Source organism: Scyliorhinus torazame, chromosome 4, assembly GCF_047496885.1.
Source record: "Scyliorhinus torazame isolate Kashiwa2021f chromosome 4, sScyTor2.1, whole genome shotgun sequence".
Taxonomy (NCBI): domain Eukaryota; kingdom Metazoa; phylum Chordata; class Chondrichthyes; order Carcharhiniformes; family Scyliorhinidae; genus Scyliorhinus; species Scyliorhinus torazame.
Window position 1 is genome coordinate 329,424,414 of NC_092710.1, and position 12,114 is coordinate 329,436,527.

Consider the following 12,114-nt stretch of genomic DNA (forward strand, 5'->3'; position numbering starts at 1 on the left):
TTTCCAATGCTTCCACATCCTTCCTTTAATGCGGCGACCAGAATTGCACGCAATACTCCAAATGCGGCCGCACCAGAGTTTTGTACAGCTGCAACATGACCTCATGGCTCCGAAACTCAATCCCTCTACCAATAAAAGCTAACACACCGCACACCGTCTTAACAACCCTCTCAACCTGGGTGGCAACTTTCAGGGATCTATGTACATGGACACCGAGATCTCTCTGCTCATCCACACTGCCAAGAATCTTACCATTAGCCCAGTACTCTGTCTTCCTGTTATTCCTTCCAAAATGAATCACCTCACACTTTTCTGCATTAAACTCCATTTGCCACCTCTCAGCCCAGCACTGCAGCTTATCTATGTCCCTCTGTACCTTGTAACATCCATCCGAACTGTCCACAACTCCACCGACGTTAGTGTCATCTGCAAATTTACTCACCCACCCTTCTACGCCCTCCTCCAGGTCATTTATAAAAATGACAAACAGCAGTGGCCCCAAAACAGATCCTTGTGGTACACCACTAGTAACTGAACATTTCCCATCAACCACCACCCTTTGTCTTCTTCCAGCTAGCCAATTTTTGATCCAAACTGCTAATTCACCCTGAATCCCATGCCTCTGTATTTTCTGCAGTAGCCTACCGTGGGGAACCTTATCAAACGCTTTACTGAAATCCATATACACCCTCATCCACCTGTTTGGTCGCCTTCTCAAAGAACTCAGTAAGGTTTGTGAGGCACGACCTACCCTTCACAAAACCGTGTTGACTATCTCTAATCAAATTATTCCTTTCCAGATGATTATACATCCTATCTCTTATAAACCTTTCCAAGATTTTGCCCACCACAGAAGTAAGGCTCACTGGTCTATAGTTACCGGGGTTATCTCTACTTCCCTTCTTGAACAAGGGGACAACATTTGCTATCCTCCAGTCTTCTGGCACTATTCCTGTAGACAAAGATGACTTAAAGATCAAGGCCAAAGGCTCAGCAGTCTCCTCCCTAGCTTCCCAGAGAATCCTAGGATAAATCCCATCTGGCCCAGGTGACTTATCTATTTTCACACTTTCCAGAATTGCTAACACCTCCTCCTTATGAACCTCAAGTCCTTCTAGTCTAGTAGCCTGAATCTCAGTATTCTCCTCGACAAATTTGTCTTTTTCCTGTGTGAATACTGACGAAAAATATTCATTTAGCACCTCTCCTATCTCCTCGGACTCCAAGCACAACTTCCCACTACTGTCCTTGACTGGCCCTACTCTTACCCTAGTCATTCTTTTATTCCTGACATATCCATAGAAAGCTTTAGGGTTATCCTTGATCGTACCTGCCAAAGACTTCTCATGTCCCCTCCTGGCTCTTCTTAGCTCTCTCTTTAGGTCCTTCCTAGCTAACTTGTAACTCTCGAGGGCCCTAACTGAACCTTCATGTCTCATCTTTACATAAGTCTCCTTCTTCCTCTTGACATGTGTTTCGACTGCTTTAGTAAACCGCGGTTCCCTCACTCGACCACTTCCTCCCTGCCTGACAGGTACATACTTATCAAGGACACGCAGTAGCTGTTCCTTGAACAAGCTCCACATTTCCATTGTGCCCATCCCCTGCAGTTTTCCTCGCCATCCAATGTATCCTAAGACTTGCCTCATCGCATCATAATTGCCTTTCCCCCAGATATTACTCTTGCCCTGCGGTATATACCTATCCCTTTCCATCACTAAAGTAAACGTAATCGAATTGTGGTCACTATCACCAAAGTGCTCACCTACATCCAAATCTAACACCTGTCCTGGTTCATTACCCAGTATCAAATCCAAAATGGCCTCGCCTCTCGTTGGCCTATCTACATACTGTGTCAGGAAACCCTCCTGCACACATTGGACAAAAACAGATCCATCTAAAGTACTCGAACTATAGAGTTTCCAGTCAATATTTGGAAAGTTAAAGTCCCCCATAACAACTACCCTGTTGCTTTTGCTCCTATCCAGAATCATCTTTGCAATCCTTTCCTCTACATCTCTGGAACTTTTTGGAGGCCTATAGAAAACCCCTAACAGGGTGACCTCTCCTTTCCTGTTTCTAACCTCAGCCCATACTACCTCAGTAGACGAGTCCTCATCAAACGTCCTTTCTGCCAGAGGGATACGGACCCAGAAAGTGTAGAAGATTTTAGTTTAGTAGGGCAGCATGGTCGGCACAGGCTTGGAGGGCCGAAGGGCCTGTTCCTGTGCTGTACTTTTCTTTGTTCTTTGAGGCAAAGTACAACCCCGAGGATTGGGGAAGATCATGGTTCCTCAGTGGAAAATGCTTTGTCTCCTCAGCCCGGTTTTACACTTTTATTTTGAGGGGAAGGGAACAAGGGACAAAGGGGGGGGGTTACTCCAGGTGCTCCAGTTTCCTCCCACAAGTCCCGAAAGACGTGCTGTTAGGTAATTTGGACATTCTGAATTCTCCTTCTGTGTACCCGAACAGGCGCCGGAATGTGGCGACTAGGGGCTTTTCACAGTAACTTCATTGCAGTGTTAATGTCAGCCTACTTGTGACAATAAAGATTATTAAAATAAAAGGTTTCCCATTTAAGACAGACGGAAAGATATTTGACTGACAGTGGAGTTAAGGGTTAAGGTGGGTAGACAAGAAAGTGGATTTAAGGCCACAATCAGGTCAGCCAGGATTTTATTGAATGGCGCAGTAGGTTCGATGGACCTATTTCATATGGTCTTATGGGGCAATGCCATGGCTGGCATGGACCTGAAAGCGATTTAAAAATAGCGTGTGGCACTGGGATTACATAGGAGCTGGTGAAAGAAAATACCTGAAGACAGGACTTGTGATGGCGAGGGATGTGAATTAATAATTCGAAAGCAGCAATCCACAGGGAACTACGTGCAATCGTGAACAGAGACCACAGTGGAACCAGAGGCCTGCTTGTTCACTATAGAGAGGAACAGCAGAGTTGCTCACAAGAAAGTGAGGCAAAACACACACACACTCGCACAAACCCAAATACGCGCATGTACACAGGATTTACCTGCTCGATGGGCCATCTTCACACAGATTTCAATCTTTTTATGCTCTTCGAAGCAGAGGCCTGTGATCCGACGTGGTAACATCCCTCCATCTGACCGAATGAACTGACTAAGCATCAGCACGTCCTGGTGGGAAGCAACAAGAGACATTAGCTGACTCCTAACCAGGCAGCACAAAGTGATTGAGAGGGTTGGGGAAAGGGGGTGCATGCACTTCACACAGGAACAAGAATAGGCCATTCAGCCCCTTGAGCCAATTCCACCACTGAATTGGATCAAGGATCATAACCTGCCTTACTGCCATAACCAGTAACACCCTCGCCAAACAAAAATCCAACTGACCTGTTAAAACACCTCTTTTGGGCAACTCGTTGCAGATTTTCATAATACATTGCAGGAAGTGGATTTGGGCAGCATGGCAGCACAGTGGTTAGCACAGTTGCTTCACAGCTCCAGGGTCCCAGGTTCGATTCCCAGGTTGGGTCACTGGCTGTGCGGAGTCTGCACGTTCTCCCCGTGTGTGCGTGGGTTTCCTCCGGGTGCTCCGGTTTCCTCCCACAGTCCAAAGATGTGCAGGTTAGGTATCTTAGACCATAAGACCATAAGACATAGGAGCGGAAGTAAGGCCATTCGGCCCATCGAGTCCACTCCACCATTCAATCATGGCTGATTTCAATTCCATTTACCCGCTCTCTCTCCATAGCCCTTAATTCCTCGAGAAATCAAGGCCATGATCAATTGCCTTCAATGTCAAAAAGGTTGGGTGGGATTACTGGGTTACGGGAATAGGGTGGAGGTGTGGGCTTTAGTGGGGTGCTCTTTCCTAAGGGCCAGTGCAGACTCGTTGGGCCAAATGGCCTCCTTCAGCACTGTAAATTCTATGATTCTATGAAAGAGTGCCTTCCCAACTTCATAATGGAGCTCTAACTTTTAGGTTATGCCCTCACGTACTGGGGAGGTACAGACATCTGGGGTAATAGATATTTAACTTTCGCCTTGAATCAAGGCACAGTTCATTAGTTACACAACAGATTGTCACTTCAACAAACTGAAGGACATGGCTTGAGGAAGATGGCGACAGCTTATGTTTGTAACTAAGAAGCCGGTGAAATAATCACTCTCCTCTCCTAGATTTGGAGACCTGCTCACAGAACACTGCCCAGCCTCTGCTCTGCCTCTTTCCATCTTGCTGCAGGTTAGATCTGGAACTTACTGGAGATAGAAACTGAAGTAACATATATCTCACTCTATGGAATTCAACAATTGTCCTGCAATATTCGGTTCCACTCCACGGAGAAGGAAAATTTGTGGGGCAACTGTGAATTAAAATGTCCCACTGGAGCCTTGACAAATTCTCTAAATAAAGGATTTACATGGTAGGCTTTTAATGTCAATTAATAAAATGTTGCTATAATCGATGCAATCAGGAAAGACTTGTTTTCCCCTAGCTGAGGGGTTAATTACCAGGTGGCATAGATTTAAGGGGATTTAAGTATTAAGGACATGAGGAAAAACATTTTCACCCACAGGATGGTGGGTGTCTGGGGGCGCGATTTTACGGCCTGTCGCGCTCGAGCGAGAGCACGATGTAGTCTTAGATTGCGGGAGAGGCCAAATTCGAGAACCGCGTCGGGCGGCGATCAGTTTCCGATCTAACCGGCCCGCTCCCATTGGCGAAATCAGGATGCCGCCTAGGCGTGGCGAGGAACCAATAATCACCACTTAAAGTCAATCTCCATACGATTAACAGGAGCGGCCCCCCCGATCTAACAGCCTCCGGTGATCTAACCACCTCCCCAGCAGGTGGTCACACGGGCGCCGATTAATACACCGGTTAAAAAATGTGAAGCTGGCGCAATGACTGCTGCGGGGATCCCAGGAGGTGAGTAGCCATCTTTGCTCACGGGCAATGAAGCACTGGGGTTGCTTCCAGGACCACAATGCCCGGGGGGGAGGGGGGGGGGGGGGGATTGGTGGTGGACCCGCATTGCGGAAGTGCTAGAGGCGTCATATTTCCCGGGTGCAACGTTTTTTAATGTTGTACATGTGTGCCCAAATGTGCCGCTCCCTCTTTCCCACCTCCCCCAACTCCTCCCCTTCTCATTTCCGCCGAGAAGCCTTTGGGGACTCGTTAAATGAACCAATTAACGTTTGATGCCAGTGACGACCTTACTGGCTCCAGGGGCGGGAAGCTTGCGGCAGTCCCCGCTCACTACCACACTTAGAGATTTTTCCATTAAATCGTGCCCTGGGTTTCACTGCCTGAATTGCTGGTTGAGGCTGAAATGCTCAACTCATTTAAAAGATACTTGGGTCTGCATCGAAAACGTTGTAACCTGCCAGGCTATGGACCAGGTGCTGGAAAGTGGGATTAAAATGAGCGGCTAATTACATTTTTGGCTGAAGCACACACAATGGGCTGAATGTCCTCTTCATTTGAAGCCTACTTGTGACAATAAGCGATTTTCATTCATTTCATTTTCATTTCTGCACCATAAATTGTCGATCATTCTAATCATCTTTTTTCAACTTCTTCCCTCAACTACCTTCCTTTGGACGAATGACAGGATCATCCAATGTGTGCAAATCTTCACAGATATGTGCATCACTCCAGTTGACTCAAGCTCACGTCAAACTGAGGATGTACTTTGCCTTTCCAGGTTAGCTCTTTGTCACTGATTTGTCGCTCTCTCCAACAGAGAAATCTGCCTACAACCAAAAGAGACAGTCCACCCCCCACTAAGATTAACTGTTTTGGGGGGCCAGCAAGTTAAATCCATCGAATGATATGTGACGTAGAATTACAGAATGGGAGTTTGGACAGGAAAGTGGAGTTGAGGGCACAATCAGGTGAGGCATGATCTTATCAAATGGCGGAGTAGGCTTAAGGGGTCAAATTACCTGCTCCTGGTCCGAATTCGTATTTTCGTATTGTGCAGCCCTCCTCCTACATGAGGGAGAGCCACTTCCATACCCCATCCAAAAGTAGCAATGAGCACAGCGGCTTGCTGGCGTAGTGGTTAGCACTGCTGCCTACGGCGCTGCGGACCCGGGTTTGATCCCGGCCCCGGGTCACTCTCTGTTTGCACAGTCTCCCCTTTTCAACCCCACGACCCAAAGATGTGCAGGGTAGGTGGATTGGCCACGCTAAATTGCCCCTTAACAGGAAAAAAATAATTGGGCACTCTAAATTTTTTTTTTAAAAGTAGCAATTACCATCCCGAAACGACGACTTGCCAAATCAGCCAATTAGTGTTGACTTCACAGCAATCATCGAGGCATTTACAACCATACTTTCGCCCACTCAATTCATCACCTTCCTCTCTCCATCAAACCTGGCCCCAGAATCAGCAAACCACACCCATAATTACATTTCCTGAACCCAGCCAATTTTCTTTCTTTCGATATGTTTGTGACCCCCTTCATTGTTCCACGACTTGAGCTCCACTACCAACTATAGCCCACCACCGCCTGGAGTTCAGTGACACAGCAGCTTAGCAGACCTCTGAGAAAGTAAATTCCTCACACTTTATGCTACATACTGACACCTGTCTCTGCAAGTTTGCTGACCAGCTCTCCAATTCTTTTTTTTTTTAATTAGACAATTTCAGAGCTCAGTCAGTAAAATACTAATTTAATTTGAAAGCCAAGGGAAGTCCGGCACCCGATATTTGAGCGAGGAAACAGATCCCATTGTTCACTGCATTTACTTTGCATTCGGGGCTGCCACATTCTTGAGAATGTGCCAACCCCCAGCTGGAAGAGAAATTTCTAAAGACTTCCAAAATTCCAGAATTGCAGGTAAATATTGATTATCCAGCTCGGCCTTTCTTCAAGTGTAACAATAGCTTAAACAGGTGAAGGGAGTTCGGGGGAGGGGAGGGAAGTGGGGGGAATCTTTAATCCGTAAAGAAAGCAACAATTGGCTTACTTGAGGTGTTTGAACCAGATCCTGTTTCAGGACCACACTGAGAACTGCACGGACTTTGGGCGGCCTGTTTCTGCAGGCACGTTACTCTTACACAAATACATCGGCTCCTTCTATTTGCACTCTCAAGATTAGGCTCCTAATCCCTCGGCTATAGAAGGTTAAGAGGTGATCTAATTAAACTGCTTAATACGACTGAAAGAGTGGATAAAGTAGATGGAGAGAAACCATTTCTTCTGGCGACCGGAGACCGGGGAGGGGGCGGTATTTTAACAATAGAGCCAGGCTGTTCAGGTTTGATGCCAGGAATCTCTGCTTCACACAAAAGGTAACGAAAACCTGGAAAACTTTCCCCCCCAATAAAGTTGCTGAATTCGGGGAGCAATTGACTTGAGATTTTTGTTAGGTTATTATTGGGTATTAAAGGTTACAAGGCAGGCAAATGGGGTTGAGGCGGCAGATTAGTTACGATCGCATTAGGGGGTAGCCGGTAGCACAGTGGTTAGCACAGTTGCTTCACAGCTCCAGGGTCTCCGGTTCGATTCCCGGCTTGGGTCTCTGTCTGTGGGGAGTCTGCATGTTCTCCCCGTGTGTGCGTGGGTTTCCTCCGGGTGCTCTGGTTTCCTCCCACAGTCCAAAGACGTGCAGGTTAGGTGGATTGGCCATGCTAAATTGTCCTTAAGTGTCCAAAAAAGTTAAAAATTGGGTTACGGGGATAAGGTGGAGGTGTGGGCTTGAGTAGGGTGCCCTTTCCAAGGACAAGTGCAGACACGATGGGCCGAATGGCCTCCTTCTGCACAGTAAATTCTATGATTCTAAGAAATAGCAAAAGATGGGCTGAACTCCCGTTGCAATGGTGCCGTGTCCTGACAGCTGGATCAGATTTATGATGCTGCTGAGACAGGTGAGCTGGGCCCGTTTCTGTTACACAGAGCAGCCGTTACTTAAAGCACTCATTATAGAGCAAAAGACACCCCCTGACCCCGCCCCAGTGGATTAGCGCACTGCATGGTAGGCTCAGAGATATTCACTCATTCCCAGTCTCACAGGTTGAAAGTTGGTCGTCAGCTACATAAATGTGGAGTGAAACAAATTTGGGCCTTCTCAGTTCCAGTCGGAACCTGATCCAGTGCAAACGGGAAACATTTTCAAGTATCAATTTGAACGAGGTTCAAATAATACTTGCCCTAATATCGAAATGTTTTGAAATTTTTTGGCATGTAGTACCTTGTTACATTGACAAAAAGAGCTTGTCAGAATTGTTGCAGCTTTAGTCTTTCGCGGAGAACTGACCAAACCCCTGACCATAGCTTCAGGTTCTGGATGGGCTTCCTCCAGGTTGGCTGATGAAGAGTTCCAACATCAGCCTGTTCCAGCAGCAAAGTAGGTGCAAGGTGTTTGAAGTGGCCACCAAGCTTGTGCTCCTTGTATCAGCACACCAGTTGTCATGACACAAAAGTTATTTTGCTACTCGGAACCATAACATAAGAACATAAGAACTAGGAGCAGGAGTAGGCCATCTGGCCCCTCGAGCCTGCTCCGCCATTCAATGAGAAGTGGACTCGGCTCCACTTTCCGGCCCGAACACCATAACCCTGAATCCCTTTATTCTTCAAAAAACTATCTGTCTTTATATTAAAAACATTTAATGAAGGAGCCTCTACTGCTTCACTGGGCAAGGAATTCCATAGATTCACAACCCTTTGGGTGAAGAACTTCCTCCTAAACTCAGTCCTAAATCTACTTCCCCTTATTTTGAGGCTATGCTCCCTAGTTCTGCTTTCACGCACCAGTGGAAACAACCTGCCCGTATCTATCCTATCTATTCCCTTCATAATGTTATATGTTTCTGTAAGATCCCCCCTCATCCTTCTAAATTCCAACGAGTACAGTCCCAGTCTACTCAACCTATCCTCATAATCCAACCCCCTCAACTCTGGGATTAACCTAGTGAATCTCCTTGCACACCCTCCAGCGCCAGTACGTCCTTTCTCAAGTAAGGAGACCAAAACTGAACACAATACTCTGGGTGTGGCCTCACTAACACCTTATACAATTGTAGCAGAACCTCCCTAGTCTTAAACTCCATCCCTCTAGCAATGAACGACAAAACTCCATTCGCCTTCTTAATCACCTGTTGTACCTGTAAACCAACTTTTTGCGACTCACGCACGAGCGCACTCTGCACATCAGCCTGTCTCTCTGCACATCAGCATGTTTTAATATTTTATCATTTAAATAATAATCCCTTTTGCTGTTATTCCTACCAAAATAACCTCACATTTGTCAACATTGTTTTCCATCTGCCAGACCCTAGCCCATTCACTTAGCCTATCCAAATCCCTCTGCAGACTTCCAGTATCCTCTGCACTTTTTGCTTTAACCACTCATCTTGGTGTCGTCTGCAAACTTGGACACATTGCACTTGGTCCCCAACTCCAAATCATCTATGTAAATTATGAACAATTGTGGGCCCAACACTGATCCCTGAGGGACACCACGAGCTACTGATTGCCAACCAGAGAAACACCCATTAATCCCCACTCTTTGCTTTCTATTAATTAACCAATCCTCTATCCATGCTACTACTTTACCCTTAATGCCATGCATCTTTATCTTATGCAGCAACCTTTTGCGTGGCACCTTGTCAAAGGCTTTCTGGAAATCTAGATATACCACATCCATTGGCTCCCCGTTCGTTATCTACCGCACTGTTAATGTCCTCATAAAATTCCACTAAATTAGTTAGGCACGACCTGCCCTTTATGAACCCATGCTGCGTCTGTCCAATGGGACAATTTTCATCCAGATGCCTCGCTATTTCTTCCTTGATGATAGATTCCAGCACCTTCCCGACTACCGAAGTTAAGCTCACTGGCCTATAATTACCCGCTTTCTGCCTACCTCCTTTTTTAAACAGTGGTGTCACGTTTGGTAATTTCCAATCCGCCGGGACCACCCCACAGTCTAATGCATTTTGGTAAATTATCACTAGTGCACTTGCAATTTCCCTAGCCATCTCTTTTAGCACTCTGGGATGCAATTCATCAGGGCCAGGAGACTTGCTCACCTTTAGCCCCATTAGCTTGCCCATCATTACCACCTTAGTGATAACAATCCTCTCAAGGTCCTCACCTGTCATCGCCTCATTTCTATCAGTCACTGGCATGTTATTTGTGTCTTCCACTGTGAAGACCGACCCAAAAAACCTGTTCAGTTCCTCAGCCATTTCCTCATCTCCCATTATTAAATCTCCTTTCTCATCCTCTAAAGGACCAATATTTACCTTAGCCACTCTTTTTTGTTTTATATATATTTGTAGAAACTTTTACTATCTCTTTTTATATTTTGAGCAAGTTTACTCTCATAATCTAGCTTACTCTTCCTTATAGCTTTTTTAGTAGCTTTCAGTTGCCCCCTAAAGATTTCCCAGTCCTCTAGTCTCCCACTAATCTTTCCCACTTTGTATTCGTTTTCCTTCAATTTGATACTCTCCCTTATTTCCTTAGATATCCACGGTCGATTTTCCCTCTTTCTACCGTCCTTCCTTTTTGTTGGTATAAACCTTTGCTGAGCACTGTGAAAAATCACTTGGAAGGTTCTCCACTGTTCCTTAACTGTTTCACCATAAAATCTTTGCTCCCAGTCTACCTTAGCTAGTTCTTCTCTCATCCCATTGTAATCTCCTTTGTTTAAGCACAAAACAAAGCACTAGTGCTTGATTTTACCTTCTCACCCTCCATCTGTATTTTAAATTCCACCATATTGTGATCGCTCCTTCTGAGAGGATCCCTAACTATGAGATCATGAATCAATCCTGTCTCATTACACAGGACCAGATCTAGTACCGCTTGTTCCCTCGTAGGTTCCATTATATACTGTTCTAGGAAACTATCGCGGATACATTCTCTCAACTCCTCCTCAAGGCTGCCTTGACCGACCTAGTTAATCCAATCAACATGTAGATTAAAATCCCCCATGATAACTGCTGTACCATTTCTACATGCATTCGTTATTTCTTTGTTTATTGCCTGCCCCACCATAATATTGCTATTTGGTGGCCTATAGACTACTCCTATCAGTGACTTTTTCGCCTAACTATTCCTGATTTCCACCCAAATGGATTCAACCTTATCCTCCATAGCACCGATGTCATCCCTTAACATTGCCCCGATGTCATCCTTAAATAACAGAGCTACACCACCTCCCTTACCATCCACTCTGAACCCTCCGAATAGTTTGATACCCTTGGATATTTAACTCCCAGTCGTGACAATCCTTTAACAATGTTTCAGTAATGGCCACTAAATCATAGTCATTCACGATGATTTGCGCAATACTTATTCCGAATACTACGAGCATTCAGGTAAAGTACACTTATATTGGCTTTTATACCTCGGTTTTGAATCTTAACACCTTGATCAGTAACCTCTCCCAAGTTATTTTTCCTCTTAACTTTTCTCCTAATTTTCCTTGTCATTGAACCCATATTTTCATGTAACAACCTGCCGCGTCGCTTACCATTAATGTTTTCACTTCCCGTTTTATTCCTTTTAGTATTACTGGTCCTATTCACTGAGCTCCCCTCAGTCACTGTCCCTTGTACTGTCACCCTTTTTGATTTTCGACTATGGCTTCTCTGCCTTACACTTTCCCCCTTTCTGCCTTTTGTTTCTGTTTTACTACCTTCCAACTTCCTGCGTCGGTTCCCATCCCCCTGCCGCATTAGTTTAAACCCTCCCCAACAGCTCTAGCAAACACCCCCCTCAGGGGGCTGTGCAGTAGACCATAACCGTCTACAGCACAGAAGGAGATCATTCAGACCGGTGTTCGTTCACCCCTCCCCCTGGGCCTCTTCTACAGACAAAGTGAACCCTCTCTGCTCTCTGACTCAAGTCTACAATACCGACTCAGTGGGTTTGATTTGCCCCTATCTGGGATCGGAGACAAACGCACATTAGGGTCACTCGACTCTCTCACCACAGTCTGTGATATTGGCTCAACTATGGCTCAGTTGGTCGTACACAGAAATCCTAGCCAAAAAAGAGTGTGTGGGCTAACGTTTTGCCCCAGAGACTTGAGCATGAGATCCATGTGCAATACTGAGGGAGGACTAGACCAGTAAGGGGATCAGGGGTTATGGGGAGAAGGCAGGAG

General features: G+C 45.8%; 1 protein-coding gene across 1 annotated transcript in view; it reads right to left on the reverse strand.

Moving 5' to 3' along the window:
* The window catches only part of mrps18a (mitochondrial ribosomal protein S18A), a 164,508-nt gene that overhangs the window by 131,361 nt on the left and 21,033 nt on the right, over positions 1–12,114 (reverse strand). Inside the window, exon 4 of the mRNA XM_072500202.1 lies at positions 3,032–3,155. Within this exon, the coding sequence (XP_072356303.1) occupies positions 3,032–3,155 (124 nt within the window). The remainder of the gene's footprint in view (positions 1–3,031; positions 3,156–12,114) is intronic.